The 20,654-nt window shown below is 46.2% G+C and overlaps 1 protein-coding gene across 1 annotated transcript; it reads right to left on the bottom strand.

The window, feature by feature from the left end:
* Positions 1–370: 370 nt before the first annotated feature.
* LOC120906850 (putative mediator of RNA polymerase II transcription subunit 12) lies at positions 371–20,415 on the bottom strand. Its single transcript, XM_040318949.1, has 2 exons — positions 19,386–20,415; positions 371–2,982 (listed from the first exon to the last, which is right to left on the bottom strand). Exons 1-2 carry the CDS (start codon positions 19,386–19,388, stop codon positions 1,033–1,035), a joined length of 1,953 nt encoding a protein of 650 aa, XP_040174883.1. The 5' UTR covers positions 19,389–20,415; the 3' UTR covers positions 371–1,032.
* Between the last annotated feature and the right edge of the window lie 239 nt (positions 20,416–20,654).

The following is a 20,654-nucleotide window of genomic DNA, read 5'->3' on the forward strand; positions in this document are numbered from 1 at the left end:
CGGAATAATCGGAGACTCGGGACGACGCACCGCTCCGGAACGAATCACTCCCACCTGAGGTTGAAATCAGAGTAGGCTGGAGTCGACCAGAGTTGTCCGGAGTACGGATTCGTCTGGAGTCGACCAGGAAACAGCCTGTGCAATGTTCTGGTGATCAGGTATTTCAGCTCCGACTCCAGCTGATAAAGGAGAAAAGGCGGCCTAGTTCGCCCACCGTAAGATCCACCACTGCATACATTACAGCGGCAACAAACCTTCAAATGCTTCGAATATATTCTTTCGTATTACTTCATACTCATTCTCTCCACGACATTAAAGTCTACCTACCATCTGCATCTGCAAAGGTAAAACACAACCACTGCCCGCCGTATTTCGCCGTCTTATTTATAGTACCATTTATTTCAGTGAATCAACCGATCGTTGCGAACCGACCGGCGAGGAAATACAATACTAAAGCGCTACTTAATAATCTCCAATCGCAAGCTGCGACTGCGTTTGCCGGCCATGCAGCCTGCAATGTCTGAAAGAAAACTTAAAACAAAAATGGGAGGGATAAGCCTCCGGACAGGGATTTAGAATATCCTACACGCTAGCGTGGCTGAATGTGGCTCACCACGGGAGTGCAAAACGCCAAGACGGCCGACGTACGTACTATTCCTTACAATACTAGCATAAAAGAGCAAGAGAGAGAGAGAGTGGAGACACAGAGGAGAAGGACCTATCTGCGGCAAAAAGGCGTGAACTTCTAACCTGATGGTAGAAGCTAGGCTCTAATGTGGCAGGAGGTAGGAAAGAGTATGACGACAGTGATAAGAATGAAGGGAAAAGGAAAACACCGTCCCACTGGTGGGCTGCGCGCCACGGGCAGGCAGTGGATTGGGGTGGTGAAGTGGTGACAAATAATAAATATGGCAGAGATGAGGTTAGCTAACCAAAACCACACTAACGAGCGGACCACACGTTAACGTTCTGATGAAGGTGGATGGTGGTGGTGGGGGGGAGGGCGATGTGAGCGAGTAAGGATGGAGATGTTCACTTCCGGAACAACAGTTGCCGCTGCTGGTCCGGGCTGAGCTTGGCGAACATGCGCTGGGAGGATGCCTGCGGGATGCCGTGGTTCAGGGCAAGCACCTTCGTGATGATGTTGAAATCCTCCGCCGAGCGGGACGTGATGCCGGACTGGAAGAGCAGATTCTGCAGATTCTGGCTGTCGGTGAGTGACTGTTGCTGCTGCTGCTGCTGCCCGTTGAATGCGAGCGGTTGGGATGGACGGAACGGTGCCTGCTGCTGCTGCTGCTGCGGTGGTGGACCTCCGTTGAGCCCGAAGTTACCGGTGAACGGCGGTTCTTGGCGGAAGACGCGATTGCGCTGCTGGAGCGGTGGCAGCTGCTGCTGATCGAAGGGGCTCGGGCCGAGCAGTAGCGGCGGCAGCACCGGGAACAGATTGAACGGCTGGAACGGTTTGAGCGGCAGGGCCTGGTCGCGGGCTAGCTGCGGCGGCTGGCTGAGCGCCTTCACCTGCTCGACGGAGGTCGTCGTCTGGACTCCCGACTGCTGCTGTTGCTGCTGCTGCTGCTGATGCTGGGGCGGCTGTTGGGGCTGGAAGTCGACAGCTTCCTTGAAGGGAAGCTGCTGCTCAACCGAGATCGGGATCGGTTTGCCGCCCGGCAGGCTGACGCTCGGTATGAACTGTACCGCGGGCCCAGGTCGTGGCAGCTCCTGCACGAAGGTAGGCTGCGGTGCTAGCGGCAGTTGCGGCTGCTGCAGTGGTAGCGGTTGCGGCTTGAACGGAGGCAGCTGTTGCTGGGAGGGTGGCTGCTGCTGGAACTGTTGCTGCTGCTGCTGGAACTGCTGCTGCTGCTGGCGGAAGAGCCGCTGCTCCTGCTCGAACCGCTGTATGCGCAGCCGCGTCTCCTCCTCGAGCCGCTGCTTCTGCTGCTGGAGCTGCTGCTGCTGCTGGTGTATGATGGCCTGCTCCTGCTGGAGCTTCGCCCGCAGCAGCTGCTCCTGGGCGCGCTGCTGGTTCTGGAGCGCTATCAGCTGCTGCTCGAGCTGGTGCGTCTTTTCCTCCAGGGCGCGCGTGCTCAGCCCGATCCCAGCGGACGGCTTGAGCGGCGCGAGCAGCGCTTGGGTGGGCGGGACTGGCTGGAGCGGCGCCAACACCGATGGGGCGGCCGGCAGTATCACCGGCGAGGGTTTAAAGTCGGCCCCGGCGGCTGGCTGCTGCTGCTGCTGCTGCTTCGGTGGCGTTTGCAGCAGTGGAATCACGTTCCGCGGCACGCCCAGCTGGTCCTGCTGGACGGTGAAGGCGGCCACGAGTGGTGCCTGGAATATCTTCACGTCCTCCGACTTGACCTGCTCGATGTTCTCGCCGTCCTCGTTGTGGGTGGGCGCGGGCGTCGTCGGCACCGGGGAGAGGGTCGTTGACACTGGTTCGGGCTGCTGGGTGGTGGTGCTGGTCGGTGCCACCGTCGTGCCGGGCTGGCTGTCCGAACCGACCACCGGCACGATCTCGTTCTCCGACTCGAGCTTCGGCAGGACGAGCGACGCCTTCGGTTTCGCGATGATGATCGTCTTGATGATCTCGTTTGCATCGGCCGACCCGATTGCTACCGCGCCCGTATCCCGCTGCTCCACCTCGCCCTCGATCGTGTCGTCCTCCCGGGCGTTCGCGACGTACGTCTGGAAGTTGGGGACGGGCGGAGCCGGCGCCCCGTCCGCCACCGTGCTCTCCTCGAGCAGCTCGTCCAGGATGGTGGTGGCGAAGTTTTCCTCCGTCGTGTTCGCATCGCCCAGCTGCTGCTGCTGCTGGTCCTGCTTTTCCTCCTCCTGGCGCTCCTTCAAGTGGCGCAGTGCCCGCAGCAGCGCCTTGCGCAGGGCCGGATCAATGTTGAGCTTCCGGTCGGCCCCACCCTCCTCCTTTGCCGCCACAGCGATGGCCGCGGCCAGCAGCACCATCGCCAGGAAAAGTCGCCGGAACAGCTGAGGTGAGCCAAAAAAAAAAAAGAAAAGAAAGAAAAAACCAAACGGTGAGAAAAACGGTGCGAGACAGAGCGCGCCGCAGAGCGGGGCTGCGATAAAAATGCGATGACGCAAACTAAGTGTGGGTGCCGAAATCGCAAATGGCACGCTGCTCTCACGCCGGCACCAATTGAATATCTCGTTTTTCGCCGCCATCAAGCATGAAATCGGCGGCGCGAAGGGAAGCGAAGCTGAATAATGCCCAGCCGCTTGCCTGCCGTAGCGCATCCGGAACCCCAGCGCTGCGCATTATTTGTGTGTGTGTGTGAGTGTGTTTACAGAAATCTTACACACCACTTTTCCAAGTCCGAGTTGCGTGTAGTTCGTGACTTTTTTATGCCTTGTTGTTGTATTTTTTTCGGCCATGTTGCTCAACGAAAACGAAATCCCCATGTTTCCCATGTGACCCAAGCGCAAGGTGCGCATCCCACCGGGAGCAGTACGGCAGCGATGGAGGAATATACGGGCCGTGAATGAATATATGGGAAAAGCGGCATGTTTTTGGAGATGCGTGGCACACGAAAGACGTTCTCATAATTAGATATTGGGTGCTGCAACGCAATCAACGTACTGTGAGGTTACATCATTGATCCAGCAAGAAGATGAAGGCATTGCCTTTTCCCCAAGAATCTGTGGATAAGAACTACTCGGAACTGTCAAGCAACTATTGATAGAACTTAATGTATTGTTTACTTTTATTAGATCTCAATCACATCGCATTAAAATTTGCATTTTCAGTTTGTGTCTTTTCTTATCAAAATGAGATTTCAACGATCACCCATGAGGTGCCAAGATCCCACGACAAAATAGGCCCTCATCACCGGTACTTGAGAAGCGATGCGACCCACAAAACTCAAAAGTATTGGAGTGAGTGACTTAACTGAGATCCTCTTGCAGCTATCGTTCCATAAACGCACCGTTTCCATTATACGCAATGTCAGCTGATTAGGTTTGACTTAATCTGACAGCTATCGCTTGATACTGGCACCCCATGCTTATCTTCTTGTTGAACGCTTTCTTCAAAGCGAGTCGAAAAAAAAGGTAATAGAATACCCACTTCACACCGAAAAGCGACGGCCAGCTTGTAAGCGAACAGCCTAGGCAGCACACTGCACATCATCTTCAGGCTCACAACACCAGCAACAACAACAAAAAAGTGTAGGAAATGTTAATCCACCCCATTAAGCCGTCAGCTAATCAAGGTTTTGGGCTCGCTGTGTAATCTGCTTGCATAAAGCGGAGCCTACCGGCCACTGCCGCTTGGGAGCGTGACGTGATACTTTTTGGTCGCCAGTCATTGTGTCCGGGGCCGGCGCTGGTCGGAACTACATACAACACTTTTTTTCTGTTGACTGTAGCATCTGTAAAAACATGACATTAATGCTGACAATCAGTAAAATAATGGAGTACTGAACCATTTCAGTAAAACTATTTCCAAAGATTCATAAATCTTCAGGGATCCATAAATCCATCTTCAGGGATCCAATCCATAAGACCTCATTGATCTCCAGAGATTCATGAATCTTTGGAGATGTATAATTTTCAAAATATTGAATTTGCGCAGTCCCATGGTATAGTGGATCACTTGTACGACTTAACAACATGCCCGCCTAGCCCTTGCATGAAACGTCTCTCCATAGGACAGACTATCCGGCTGCGTGGACTATCCAAGAAGTTTCGAATGGCTGACATGACGACGTGAAGAATAAGCATAAGAAGAAGCTCAAGCTTTTTGAATCGGTTGAGTTGTGTGAATCTCTTGAGTTTCATGAATTCCTGGAATTACGTGAATCCTTCGAGATTTAAGACTCTTTACAACTGATACTCAGATTTATTGAGTCATTTCAAAGATTCAATCCAATTCACCCAACACTCAAAAGTACGCGTGCGGACGATATAACAGATTGCTCTTTTGCGTCCGACGGTCATCCACATACTTTAGTGAATTGAGTGTGCGGCATAGGTCTCGCAGAATACAACAATTATCTGCACCCTGCAATACTCGATGTACGAGAGTTCGCAGTACGTAAATCCTCTTAATTTGACATCTCCAGGTGTGTGTTTTTTTCAATAATAGCTAAAGAGCATGCTACATTGATGTTGGTGCGCTACATACACATGTTTTACCAGTGAAAAAATGGATTTCATAATTCTGTTTGACCCCATGAACCGGTAGTATACACTATTTTGCCATAGGAATTCGCTAAAGACGCGAAAACTCGAGATTGCTATTGTGCTCGGTCCCGTACGATAGCTTGTATCAGCTAAATACTGCAATCCCATGGCTAGTTCAGGAACCTTTCAGTATCTCACTATTTTCTCAACCACTTCCGAGAATGGGCAGCAAAACAAAACCAAAATAACATCGGCCCACCAAACCGGCTCTGACGGCAGACCTTTGCAGTTTGGGTGTTGTGGCAGGCAGTGCCGCATTAAAATTAAATTATTACCGCAAGAGAGTCCAAACAGTGCGATAGGAGAGCGGGAGAGAGCGTGCGTCCACCAGCTGGGATACATTTGCAGAAAAATATAGTTACAGCGATGTCAAACTCGTTTAACACCAAGTGGGCCAAAACGTTACTTAAAATGCTGGAATAAATGTTATGTTGATATAAGTGTCATTTTGATTTTGATTATGATCACTTATCAATATTTTTGAGCTAGTATTGACTGTCAACAGCATTTGAGAATGTTAGAAAACGTGAACTTATGTTGATGCTATCCTAGGTCCATACATTATTACAGGTCAGTTTGTCCAGTATAATACTACTTCGACAAATCTTCATTGGACAGTCAGGGGGAGTACCACCTGTAGTCTAAACTAGTTTCCTTGATGCAGCCTGATGGAAAGCTTGAAATCGTTTGTAACATCCTATCAAAGCTGATTTCTAAGCATTTTGCAGAAGTGCAATGTTCTAAACTGCAATCATGCTTAAAGAGGAGTTGGGCCTGATACATTGGCTTGCGTTTCCAATTCAGATTTGTTGAGTGATTTTGTTAACTTATCGAAAGATTTTTCTAACAGAAATAGCTCCTTTGTTCACCAAGTATCTTGAATGTTTCACAGGTTTTCTGACGATGGTTTCTCTCAGAATTAGTAGCGAAATTTGCTAACTTGAACATCTCTTCCTATTTCAGGTGTCCGGAATTTTCTCTCAAGTGGTCGTAGGCCACACCAAAAGACATCGCGGGCCGCCAGTTTGACATCTCTGGTATAGACGATGAAAATAGGGGTGAGATGGCTATTTTTTGTGTGAAACAGTGTCATTGAATCCACGCGGGTGAGATGTTTTTTTCTGTGTGTAACAGTGTCGTTGATTCCGGGTTCAAGTACGGCAGGCAAGAGCTCAGTGATTGTGAATTCGTACCACGGTTGGTGACTGGAGGCTGGGTTTGTCCTCTCATCTTTCGCCTGCCAAGCCAATGCAATCCAGTGCGTAAGTATACGTTTCAATACATCAGGGGGTATTTTTTGCGGGTTTAACGAGCGCCTTCATAGTAGACGGCGTAGATTAGGGTTTTCATGTTTTTTTGAAAGCGGTGTTGGTTGATTCAAATTCGAGAAATCAAAAATCGTAACCCAATACTTTCTTGTTGCGGGTTACCCCTCTCGAAACCGAAGAAATTCCCAGCAGCACTACTTGCTCCCCGCGGCTTTGCTTTGTTTAGGCACGCCATACCGAACACAATCGTTCGGCCCCTGCGTAAGCTCTGTGCAAGCGGATGTGGTTTGGCAGTTTGCGGCGAAGAGGGCGATAAATTATCACTAGCGCCATCTGGGCATCCTCCTCATCACCATCCATAAAGTTTCACCCGCCGGGACTGCAAAAAGATGACGCGATGTGCGAAAACAGCTCCATTACCGTCGAGTACCGTCACAACAAGGCACGGTAAGAGGAGATGGTGGCCTCAGGAGGGGCCACCGATGTTCACATACCATCAATAGTGAACTTTGACCACTTGTACAAAAGAAAAGAGAGAGAGAGAGAGCGAGAAGAGAGACCGGGTAGGTTAAAGAAAGTCAAACAGTCAGTCAGTGATAAACCCAACTGCCATCGGCAATGATACACCATGCGGCGAAGGTGTACCTGAACGAGGACCTATTGATTGTATTCAAATTTATATCCCCCCCCCCTTTCTCCCGTTTCCATACGCTCTCCACCTGCTCGGCGCATAATGTTTTACGTAAGCAGAGCTCATCTTTCGACCCGGTTCGACATCAGCGAACGGAAAAATCGACATCATTCACCGTCCCGCTACGATGTACAGATTTCTTTTCTTCGCTGCTTTCTAGCTACTGCCAGAGCTGTGGGTTGCGCTGCTCTGTGGCAAAGTAAGCTTCAGCTGGCTGCTCTGGCAGTGAAGAAGCTGCATCGCCCCGGGAAGAAGGTAACGTGTTGGTAAATTTGGAACCGCAGCAGCAGCAGCAGCAGCAGCATCATCACACACGAGCTCCTGCAATATACCGCTGCTGCTGTTGTTGTTACGATCAAATTTCTGGTAGTCGATGGTTTGAAGCCCCTTTCCTCCGGCCGGTGCAGGAGATTCAGTATCAACTTTCTCCCCGAATCCCGCCCGGCGGCAAGATAGCGTCGTACGATTGATGATTACGTTTATCTTCCTGGATTAAATGGTTGGCGCAATCGATGAACGCTTCCCCGGGTTTACGGCTACTTCCGGGTCGGCGGGGACATTGCGATCCAAGGCACGACATTGCATTGGTTAACCCGCTAAGGAATATGCAATGCTCCAGGTCGGCCCGAACACCGTACACCTCCGCCATGCTTAATCCTTCCGGCCGTTTCGATGGAGCGCGGCTCTGTCAACATTGTAAACAGTACAATTGAGTAGCGGTGGATGTGAATGCTGTCATAATTACGCTATTATTTACAGTCGATCGATGCCGAGTGCCCGTCCCTCGCCTTACAAACATCGATACTTACTACCATGCAACATACAACGATGCCTGGTGCGATGATTGTTGCTTACGGAACTGGTTTTGAAACCTGTGACGTATTTTTACTGGTCTAACATAAATATACACTCGTTCAAATAGATTTTTGACACCTCTTTTAACATAGAGGCAGGTTTTCACTACACTGCGCGCAATTAAAATAGCACCACCATGTTATTTTTTTTATCAATTTTCGCGGATTTACCATGCCGATTAAGAATGCTTTACTTGAGAATGTCAAAACAATCTGTTTCAATTGGAAAAAATATCAAAATTGATATTTTTTGTATATAAAAATGGTAGAGGCATTCTCTTCTATATTACAACCATGAAGGCGCTTGAAGAATCTTTAAGGTGAGTATAATAATGAGAAATGTCAACAATTCAGCAGCCTCACAGACACAATTTCGAGCAAAAACAAGGCTTTAATGGCAGATAACAGAAGATTAAATACAAAAGTCGTGTACCCATTAAAAATACCTTATCAAAATCATGCATGATTGCCGTTTCCAATGCTCAAAATAGTGTTGTTTCTAAATTCTGCCACAAATCAAACCTACAATAGAGTAAATACCAAAGTAAACGATGATTGATGGAGTGCGAAATCGTATTAATGTTTCGGAAAGTATTTTTCTGCCAAGAAAGACTGTACAAATGTTCTTCTTGTAGTTGAAGTAAAGCTCAAAATTGGTGATTATCATGTGCGGCGATATCACAGTTGCGATAAACGGGAACAAAATTAAAAAGTTGATCCAAAACTCCTACAGTACATCCATGGCGATGCACTTATTATTTGGAAAGCTTTATCTTTTAATAAATTGCAATTGCAGATTGATCTAAATGCATAAAACGTCAGAAAAAGGAGCCAAAGAACTTGAAATTATTATTATTATTATTATTATTATTATTAGAAGCTTGCATTGGATTACTTTACAGCTAGATTGTTGACAAACATATTGCAGTGATCAAGTGCTATTCAGTTCTGACATCCAATTAAAAATCATTTGGTTACCCTTGTTTGTTGTTTAACGTTTTTTTGTATGAAAAACATACCGATCAGGCATGCTAAAATCTCGTTTTTGGTTAACATCTAGCACAGATCGAGTATCACTCGCTGTTATTTATATTTTACCAGGTAATTTGAACATTCTGAACTAAAACAACCTGAACCGGCAAGATAATTCCACAAAAATGCAACAACTACAAAAAAACACATAGTGGTGCTATTTTTTTATTTCGCGTAGTGTATGTATTCTACATTATTTGACACATTTGTGTACACATCATCACAGAAAAGGGCTGTAGAATGAAGTATGTTATTTGAAGTATGAACATTTTGAAGTGTATTTGAGAATGAACACTTCAAAATTCACCGAACATAAGTTTTTTTACATTTTCGTTCTGCTTGGATTCGACAGGGTCGCGCTTCAAGCTGTGTCAAAATCAATTTGTTGCGCGACAAAATATGCATCACACATCGCAAAATGACAGAATGAATGACCCTCGATTATTGCTACTATTAGTGCAAATACCACCATTGCCACTTCTGAAAATGATGCTCGCCTTAACACCCAAGCTGGGGTCGTGCGTTTCCGCGTGTCTGTGCCGCCGCCGAAGAAGCAGGTGAGATAACGGCAAGAGGCAGCGCCGCAATTAGTTTACTATCGGTAGATGTTACACCGTATCTCTGCGCACCCGTACGGTAATCTACTTGCACTGGGCCTGAATGTGTTTCGTTGCGCATTCGGCTTCAGATCAGGCTTGTCTGCTGCTGCTGCTGCTGCTGCTTGGGGAGATGCACGCGTGCGTCTTTTGTTTTATTTTTGCTGTCCCGCGAAGCAGCGCGAAGTGCCTCCGAAACTATGTTTTCGATCAAGCTCTCCCTCTCTTCTTTGCGTTAGATAATTCACCCATTAGGTAATAAATCACACTTCACGTCACACTTGTACGTGTCGATGGGTGTATTGATGCTTCATTACTGCCATTTATTCGTTCGCCGGTTTGCGTTTTTTCTTACCGTTCGCACGGTTCCACACGTCCAGCGCATGTTTGCGATACCACCGTGGGTGTGTGTGTCGTCCGGCCAAATTGACGAGCCGGGGGAAGCAAATTTCTCCCGCGGATCGTGTCCGGCGTCAAATGTCAAAGCAACAGCATGCACATTTTCACATGTGCCGGCCACAAGCCTGTTGGACCTGGGTGTGGTGGGCTCAACCCTTCGTGACCGTTATTATCATAATTCACAGCCCGAGAGCGCGGGGGAGCAAAGTTTGGTGGGGCAAACAGTGGCAACGTTTCTAGCGGTCCTGGGTTTTGCTGTTCCGTTGATTGATTTTGATTTATTGTGCGCACCGCGCTTACGTCACCAAAGCAAACCAGGCGCCGCACGGCACAGCCACAAGAAGGAAAACAGCGCCATCTGGTCACGTACGGACGCGAGCATCCACCGAGCGCCGTCCACCGCCACGTTACCATCACTAATTTTTAACGAGCTGTTTATGATCCACGTGCGTTCCACCGAGCGCCCCGGGGGGAAGATGCGCCGCCTCGGGCGTGCGTCCGCAGCGGGCGGTGGGCATTAATGCTGCAGCATCGGGGGGCTGGTGGGAGGGCAACACAACACTCCAAGCAGGGGGGGGGGGGGTGAGTGAGAGAATGCGATTCGCACATAAATATTTAGACGCCACGAAGCACAGCATCTTCCGCCAACGGTGGTGGCGCATCGGGACGCATCTCATTGGAAGAGAAAAATAAAAGCAGTAACATGGATCAAATAAAAAAAACCAAAAACCACACTGCCTCACACTGGGACGTTATGAAATGTTTGCATTGTGGTAAAAGTCATACACGAAGGCAATCCACGTGTAGTTACGCACCGGCACACGGTCGGACGCAACGGTTTTGTTTTTGCCATTAAATGTGGAATTCGATTTGTCTCTGCGCGATGCGCACTGGGCGCTGTTGTCGGGGCCGCAAATGGGTGAAAGTGAACGAAAGTTCTCGACCGAATGGCGAAATGGCACGAGTTTATTAACTACTCGATGAGCAGATGTGTATTGCACAGGTTTTCATTTTCATTGTGTCTCTTTTTTCACAAATACATTCAGTCACTGCCGCTAACTGTTGGCTCAGAGGCATCCATTTTTGACTGCAAGTCAGAAATTTTTGACTCATGGTGTAGGAATCATGAGAAAATGTACAAAGCATTCAAGTAGCTTTATGACATTTGTACTTTACATCACAAAAACAGTTTTATATTTCCAATCGTCTTAAATTAAATCAATTACCATTATAATTTAAAGACACGGACAGCTTCAAACTCTGGCCATGCGTCATATATATTTTTTATTTCTTCATATCCAGTCCCTGGCCATGCCGCTTTTTAATTCTGCATGATTGCCATGATGTACTATAATCAATTAAAAATGTGTCCAACCCCTGGCTAGACCCTGATATCACGATAAATTAATGTTTTCTGTCGGTCAGTCCACCACCGGAGGCATTCTTATCAGATTTGTTTGAAACCAATTACGATTCAAATCAACTCGATTCATTAAGCAGTACTTCGGTTCATTGCATCTTCGAGCACTAAAGACAGCACCCAAACCTGGTTATCAGTAACTCCGTCGAACTGGCGGTCTAAGCAGACACCGACACTCAGAATTGGATGTAAGGACCTTAAAAGACGTTACGTTATTTGTATAAATTAAAAAAGTGTTTTGTGTGTGTATATATGAATGTGGACATCATAGACGAAACTTTTGAGGCTATCTGGAATTTCAATCAAAACGTCCGTAACTTGAAATATAGGCTCAAAACTGTCCGGATTATGAATCAAAACATCTCATGCAATTTCATGAGTTTTTGCAATGTTTCGAGTAAAATTATTGCAGATCTTATTACTTTGTAAAATTTTGAAGGTTTGCTTCAGTAAAGTGAGTTGTGCAGAGGTATGATTGATTAAATTTGAATCAGTGAGAACATATTACATGTCAAATTTTTGAAAGTGTGCATAATATTGGAGCATAACGCAGTTTCAAACTTTAGGATACATTTTATAAACAAAACAATTGACTTGTAGTCGAAACTTGATGCCTTAGAGGCTTGAAATTGATGCATTAGAGACAAAAATGGATGCGCACTAGCACAAATTGGTGCCTTAGCGACAAACATATGTGAGTTCCAGGCAAAACTTAGCGACAATAACAGTGATGGTACGCAAAAGATCGCTCTGGGATAGATGTAGTTGTTGTTTTTCAAACTTCCAGTCGCGTTGGAAAGTGTTTAAGAAGAGCGGCCAAACGAAACGATTTCGGGAATTGATTGGACCTGCCTGACGAGCGGGGTTGATTAAAGTCGCTTAGGTTGTTGTTGTTTTTGACGTCATCTCCATGCACAAAGGTCGTAATTTGAAACCGATCGAATGGTACTTTAACTACCTTCCTTAATTAATCGTATGTTTGGTGACGGGGGAGGCGAACGAAACCCTTTTGGTGGGAATAAGTTAGGATGGGTTGGGAAGGACAAGTAGAAAACAAAACACGAAAAAAAGAAAACGGTTGAAACAGCTCAAACCCCATTAACCGCGTACCGCGTGCGTCGTCTTCAGGCTCGGGGGGGTGTTGCTACGGGACCTTGGGCGAGAGTTCCCGGATCGACTCGGATAGCAAAGTAAAGAGTACAGATGCGCTTTACGAGCTTCATTGTCAGCTCTGCCCACTGCCGGGAGGTCGTCCGGGTCGTCGCGGAGCCTCCCCAGTAGCTCTCTACCGGTGGGACCTGCTCGCTGTGAAATGAGGCCTGCCTTGTGCCGCACACGATATTGCTTATTTAGTCGTCGCTGATGTTTGACATTTAGCGATGGTTTGTGCGCGTGACCCGACCACGTTTGCTCTAGCACCTTCCTTCCACCACCGTCCGCCTTCACCATCGTGAAGAGGAGTACAGCACTTGAGGGCAATCGGCTGTTTAAGCTGCTAGAAAGCGTACCAAACAAAGCAGCAAACGCTTTATCGTTAGCTTTCTTTCCCTTTCTATCTCTGTTTCTCACTGTTGTCTCTCCCTTTACGCTTTGTAACGCATTTTCAACAGCTTCAACTACCGGTCAAGCGGGAATCGAATGCTGCACTGTCAAAAACTGTCAACCCGGTCCCCACGAACATCTCAAACAGCCGGATCTTTCGTAATTTCGTCGCCTACTGCTTGTCCGTGCGGCCCCACGGGCCCGCCGCCAATAACTTGGTAATCGGTGTCGTCTTCAGTCGTGGGGAAACTTTCTCCCGAAGCCATCCGGGAGACGATAAAAAGATCTTCGCCCTGTCCAGCTGTTTAGCCCTTTCCTCTGGGGAAGTCTAAAATCCTGGCACTGGCGTGTTCGAAACGAAGCGCACTTTCCCTACCGCTCCTGGGAGGTTCTCGGTCCCGGGCCGGGCCACATTTTAATGCTAATTCGGTATGTCCATACACGGATGTGCCGGGTGGGAGGAGGTGAAGTCTCCTCTTGAATGGGATGTTGTTTTTTTTTTTTACTTACGTTTACAGTTCCAAGTACCGAGGCAAATGGTACGATGGTACAGGCGCGTGAGCAACTAACAAAGCTCGACGGTGAATGGTTACGAGTTATGGAGTAACATGCGAAGACATAGGGGAAGTTTGGTACAGACGGGCACATTAAGACACAACTAACAATACAGTGGTTAGTTTACACTCATATTTTGTCTGAAATCGTGTTGAAACTTTTAGGTTTCTATCAAATTTAGCGCAGCTTCGAACACATCGAGTTGGATGCAGAATCTAAGGTATTATTGAAATATCGGACAATAACACTGGACGTTATTCCAGTTTGCAGATGTAAAGAACCTCTCTTTAGGAGCTCTCTGAAGTCCACCACCTCAGCAAGTTTGGTGGTCTTGTGAATAGGTCCTTCAGGACATTAAAAATTGATCTTTTGATCTTTGTAACCCTATGGAATCGCCCATCGACTCCTGAATGATGTCATATCATTGTGTCTTCTTTTTTAATTAAAGTAGTCCAAGTCGTGGCAAGATATTGAGTTTCTTGAAGTGCCTCATCAACGTCGGGTGAGGAATAGCATAACGCATGGCTGCTATTTTGACCAGGATCTTCGCATTATTCAATGCTTTCTCTAGTTGCTGGATGGTTTATCTCCTCCGACTACTCTTGCTTAAGATATTTGATGACATCAGTTCATGACCAATTGATATAAGAGGTAAAATAAATAAAACAAATTGGTGTCCATTTTTCACACTTTGGTGTCAGGATGGTTATACTATAAAAAAACAAGATTTTGTATTGCTTTCATTTAAACCAGTTTTTACCTTAAACACCACTGAAACTCAGTTAATAAACCTGCCGAAAATATCAATATTGCAAGTTATGGAGCATAAGGTCCGTAATAACCAAAAATATTCTGACATAAGCAGTCAAACCTTCAGTTTGAACGATGAATCTTTGAGTAACTCAATAATTAACATCAACATCATGTATTTATGACAAGACTGTCCATCTTTCCCTACCTTCCCCTACATATGTACTGACCTTGCGTGAAACGAACTTCGGACCAGAACGGCCCGCAAGATGCAACTTTGATCTTCACTGTGTTCTAAGCGGAAGGTAAGATTCTAGCAAGCAAAAAAGGCGTGGAAAGTAAAAGCTTTGATGGAAACATTGCTTGAGCTTTCTCACGGTCACAGCCTCCACCGTTTCACCCTTCATGAGCTGAGCCACTTTGCTGGACATCTCTGACCGATCGGACGCTCTTTCTTTTCTTCGGCGGCGGTCGTTGACTTTAAGCCAAACGGCTTAGGAGACACCACACAAGCTACCCCCTTTATTTTTGGACACTCCTTTTCAGGGTGAAACTCAGCACTTTCGTTTGCGTAGGGTAGAGGCAGTTGTGTGGGGTGTAGGTGCACCACTACACAGAAAACGAAAAATGCCCGCCCGGACCGGTTCAAGGTCGGTTGAAATCAAATTCGTTCCGCTTCGATTTAGTGCGGTTGCCTGCTTTGCATGTGATACGTGCAACGGGCGAAGAAAAATGGGGACGCACCCTCACCACGGTGCCACTACTCCTTCTCCAAGGGTAGCTATCTATTTCCACTTTAAGCCTCAAACTGCGACCTCAAACACACAGCGGCTCCGCTTATAATAGCCATATTTTCATCATTATCGATCAAACAAATAGTTTCGTGCAAGGCTTTCCAGTGGAAAGGTGTGGGGGGGGGGGGGGTTCGAAATGGAGGAAATTTTCCAATTTCATGCCGCTGCAGAAGCAGTTGTAAAGCTAGACGTGTTTCGGTTGTTTGTCAGTTTAAAAATATCCCTTCTTGAGTTGCGTTTGTGCTGCCTGACCTAACATTCTACCTCTCACTGCTAGACATTCTTTCCCATGGGCACTGGAGAAAAGAAGCAGCACTCACTAACACTGCCCAACGAAGACCCATTCGAAAACTACCCAAACTTTCTCCCAAATGCAATGCGCACACCAGAATAGCCGAATGAAATCGAAACACGCTTTGGTACCTACTCCCGATTTAGAACGGTTGCTTTGCCCGGTGGAAATGGATTGTCATCGTGATGTTTCGTTTTCTTGCCTTTCGATGCCTGGTTTTTATTGTTAACAACCCCAACAACATGAATTAAAAAACCATTTTCATCCCTCGGCACCACCGTGCTGGGTTGTATCGTTTGTGCTCAGCCATCCAGTGCATTCTTAAGTTCATCTGCTCGCTCTCAAGTTTTATTCAACGATTCAACGCTCGAATCGTAATTGGACGCATGCGGTGCGCACGCATTTTCACACCCCATCCAGCAAAACAGACGCATTCTCATACCGTACCGTGCTGGCAGACGTGATGCTGAGTGGTTCGTGGTGGTATTATTGCTTCTTTGCCCTAACAATAACAACCACAACAAAAATGGCACCCCTAACAATCGCGGCACGCGAACACAACAGCATCGGTGTGTGCCGCGTGCTCATACGTCACAATTGCGGCGAGTCGCAACCGAAAACAACAACAACAAAAGCCGTTGTGCGTTACGCGTTACGACATTGGGCGCACAAAGCTTCCTGACCTTTCGCTTCGCGAGTCACGCTAATTATGCTATCATTTTTTTTTGTTCGGAGAGATGCCGCTCTCTTTCTCTCATTTATATGTAAGTCAGTAAGTGAAAACAATCCGTCCGTAACCATCAATCATTTGCTGGAGCCTATGCTGGATGGATCATAACGAAAAAGAGAGTAGGGCTTAAGAGTTTGATAGAAAAGTGTTTGGTGCTTGGAACCGATGCCGGAGAATGGATGAATTATTTTAAAAATAATGCAAACTATTTATCGGGCCATTAAATCATTAGTTGTGGCAGATAACATGAAGCGAAATGAAGCGAATTTAGCTATTATTGTGATGTTTTCAACTGTTACATTTGTAGTGTCATCTCACTATATCCTGTACTTTACTGTAAAAAATAAACGTTGGCTTTAAAGTCCAACATGATCCGGCAAAAGAGTACTCTCCGAAACTTCTTTAAAATTGGTTCTTGGTCCAAAAGGTCATATTACCAAAGAAAGATCCAATGTCTCCAACAAAAATAAATACTATTTTGCTGCGAAATTTGCCGGCATATTGAAGTAATGACAAATTATTGGGAGGTGAAAGCACAAAACATGGGCTATCATAACCAATACGATAATAAACGAAAACATTCATAAAGAACAATTACTGGATGAGTAGAAATATTGCCCTATCGGAACGTCTTGTTGAAAAATAAATAAATAAATAATATGCCCTCTTAAATGAATTTCGCCTATCATCAAGGGTCACAATGGCTCAGCAAAGAACTGACCAGCTGTCGTTGTAGTCGGGAAATGTTGAAATGGTACGAAATGACATCAAAGGATAAGTCGTTGCATTTATCAGCACATCAACAATTTCATGATTATTTTTATATTTTTCATTGAAATGTCAATATAAATTCCTTTCGTTTGAAATCAAAATCTTTTTTCTATATTAGAAATTGATTGTGTTACAGCTTTCACTAAGTACTGTCACCTTGATTTGGTAATTTTTGACATATCGCAATTGACAGATAACTACTGGTCTAGAAATCGGAATTCGACATGCTCACATCCAAATTGCTCCGGAGAGGATTGTCATGTCAAAGCCTTTTTTCTTGTGTTTTTTGACCTCTCAATAATTTGCCATTACTTCAATATGCTGGCAAATTTCACAGCAAAATAGTATTTATATTTGTTGGAGACTTTGGATCTTTCGTTGGTAATATGACCTTTTGGACCAAGAACCAATTTTAAAGAAGTTTCGGAGAGTACTCTTTTGCCGGATCATGTTGGACTTTAAAGTAACTTTATAGTGAGATGACACTACAAATGTAACAGTTGCAAACATCACAATAATAGCTAAAGTCGATATGATTAAGAATTTGAACATATTGTTGATGTATGATAAAAACAATTTAAATGATAAGCGCATGCTTGTGATAAACAGATTGCTTGTGATAAAGCTCAAGAAATAAAAAAAAAATGAAGAAAAATGTGAAAACTGACAGAAAATCTCTCATGTCTTATCACACGTAAGGCAGGTTTTGTTGTACCCAAGTCTGTGTTTACTAATCGAGGATGGCAGAATTTTCCCTATAATTGAGTCTAATAAGCCTACTATTGATTTTTACAATTGGATTTTGGCATTTTTTCTTTAGTTTAGGCATTTTTTTACTATTTTGCCACTACAGGAACAAAGAACAGACATGTCTCTATAGTGTTCATACAGTCAAAACATTTAAATATATCTGTACCACTACAAATTGCACCACTGTTGGTATATGTATCACATTGATAATATGCTTTCCGTTCCTCTAATTTCTGCACCAAAAAAGATGGTCGTTATTACTGAAAGCAGTTCCTTGGTTACAGAATGCACTGCTGCATTAGTCCCAACATTTCACGCATGTTTACCCTAATCCTTTTATTTTACCATAGAAGGTGAAGAGAGCGAAGGGTATTTCATGGGCTATGTATAGTTATTTCTCTTTCTCTCTTCCTCCTTCATATTTTTCATAACACTCTTAAGCTCCGACTGTACACCGACGGCAACGGAAATGCAAAAGCAATTTAAAGCAGCGCCGAGCGGCGTGCACCTAGTGCGCTCCAAGCAGCGCGGGAAGAATGTGTAGCCTCCTGGACGGCTCAGCCCCACTCAGGCCGGTGGGAAGCAAGGTGAACTAAAAACGAAAAACGAACAGCAACACAATTCGAACCAGCGCATCCACGGCATGGGAGGAAAAGGAACCCAGGGAAAAGCAAATCGGTGGAGCGAGAAATGAAAGTGAACTGTCTTTCGGCCATTGCTTGCAGCCTTCTAAGCACCGAGACGCGTCGATTCTCGTCTAGTTCTTTGACCGACGAAAAATGCGATACAAAATGGGAAGCGATAAATTAGTGAGAAGAAACCAAAACAGAAACCAAAAACACACACACACAAACGCTTGGGTTAGTCTTTCTTCAAAGGGTTACTGTACGCTGCAGTGAAAATCCGACCGAACCGTCTGCTAGTTGCTGTCGCCCCGGACACCGACGACGATTCTAAGTGATGCAGCAAAGTCTGGACTGGTTCGAGCTGTTTTCTTTGTTTTTACTTTTTATTTTGGTTCGTCTTTTTAATCCATCCATTAAAAGGGCTTCGCTTGCCTATGGCAAGGGTTAAGCGTTTCTGTTCCCTCCATCGCTCCAGCCTGCGGTGCACGGGTACTAACGGTGTGTATCGTCTCCCACATTCCGCAACGTCACGAAAGAGTCATTTTGGTATTTTCCCTTTTTTCACATTTACAAATACACCCTGCATGCCTAGCGTTTGGGGGTTGGCGCATTGGCGATCGGTTTGCCCGTTCGCAAATGTCAACCGCAAGCAAATTGCTGCGGTTCGAGCCCGTCCCAAATAATTTCACGCAGGGTGGGGAGTAAAAGCCGATCATTTCCATCACCTGCGCTACTGCACGTACGAAACGGAAGCCAGCGGAATGAACATACTTCCCTGTGTGAGCAAACGGTGTGGTGTGGTAAGCAGAACGGGAGGAAATGGAAATGGAAAAGGTTGTTGTAATGTAGCACGAAATTGATCAACACCACAGCCGACGTGAAATCGGCTTGGCCAATGGTGTTGTGTGCGGTCACCCACGATCGTGATTACCTTTGGCACTCATTTTCTTCGTAACGGGGCGAGCGCAAGCAAGTGGAGGAGAAACGGAGGGTCACACAACGAACAATCAAAGTATGCGCCTCCGGAGAGTGTCCACACAAGTGAGTTCAGCTCAGTTTAAGTCCAGGTTCGTCACTTGCATTCAAATCTTTCGTTTTGTTTTACAATTTTGAACTTACCATTTTTGTTATTTTTTTGTTTTTTTCTCTATTTTCTTTTCGTTTTGTTGTTTCCGGTTCGCCCCTAGCAACTGCTGCTAGCGGCACGCTTGCTGCGTTCAAGGTTGAGCACGTTGATGTGCTATTTGAGCCCGTGGAAACGACCGTTGAGGATGAGGGGATGCTGCTGCGACAGAGTTTTGGTTTTTAGTTCGTGCACAGCCACAATTTTGATACTCGTAGCACACTGTTTTTTCTCTCTCTCACACACACTCACACATGCACTGTCACTGTGGATATGTTTGTTTTGTTTATTCGTTCTTATTTGTGTGTTTTCTTTTCGCTTCTCCTGTCATTAGAACGATTCCACCAGGCGTAGCCTACTACTTTACCACTCAAATTGCCCAGCACAGCACAAGATACACACTCTCAGGAAGAGGAAAAAACTCACACACACGCACGCACACACTCACAAACAGTGCACTGAGATGAAAACGCTGGCCCGAGAAGGGCCCGGAAAAACGTGTTCGCTTTTCGGCGTCGTGAATCGGTTGCGATCGCTTAAGCGCGCAGTTTCCGTTGCTTGCACGGCGAACGTCTACGTTCGACTGAAACGGTTGCTCTGGTGGGCGCGAGATTTTGTTGCGCTTGCGGGGTGCTATTCCCAGCCTCCCCGGTTGTTGCATCCGCGGCACGGTTAACGCGGCGCGCGCTGCGGGAGCAACACGGCATGCCGCGAGCACGGGCAGTCGGTGCGCTTTGGCTGTGGCGCGCCGGCCAGACAGAGAAGGCATGTTCGAAACCGTCGGCAAGCTGCCGAACCGGTCAGTATTTCGGAAGGATTTTGGGGGAGGGGGCGAGTGCAGTGGGGTTTCACGGATAGAGCAGCATCTGCTTAGGCACCCGCCCGAATGGAAGGCTCCTAATGAAGCGCGGCGGAATCACGTGTGTCGCTTTGGGTGTGGTTCAGTTGTCGGATGTGGTTGGGATTGATTCACGATCTGCCGTTTGTTTGAGTGTTTTTTTTGTTTTTTCTTTTTTTTGGTTGTTGGGTGTTGGATTTTTTCTTTTGTCTGTTTGGCTCAGCCCACGCACTACACGGACCAACGCAACGCATTCTTCCGGACGTATGTTGTTGCGATGAACCTCATTTAAAGTGAATTATAAGCCCCTATCGAGCCTGTGCTAATTGATAGAAATACAGTACTGACGAGTTGATCGACAACGGTTTGTTTGCACTAACTATGGCTTTTGATTAGTTGCTGAAGATTTTAAATAATTTTTTGTTGT

Source organism: Anopheles arabiensis, chromosome X, assembly GCF_016920715.1.
Source record: "Anopheles arabiensis isolate DONGOLA chromosome X, AaraD3, whole genome shotgun sequence".
Lineage (NCBI taxonomy): Eukaryota > Metazoa > Arthropoda > Insecta > Diptera > Culicidae > Anopheles > Anopheles arabiensis.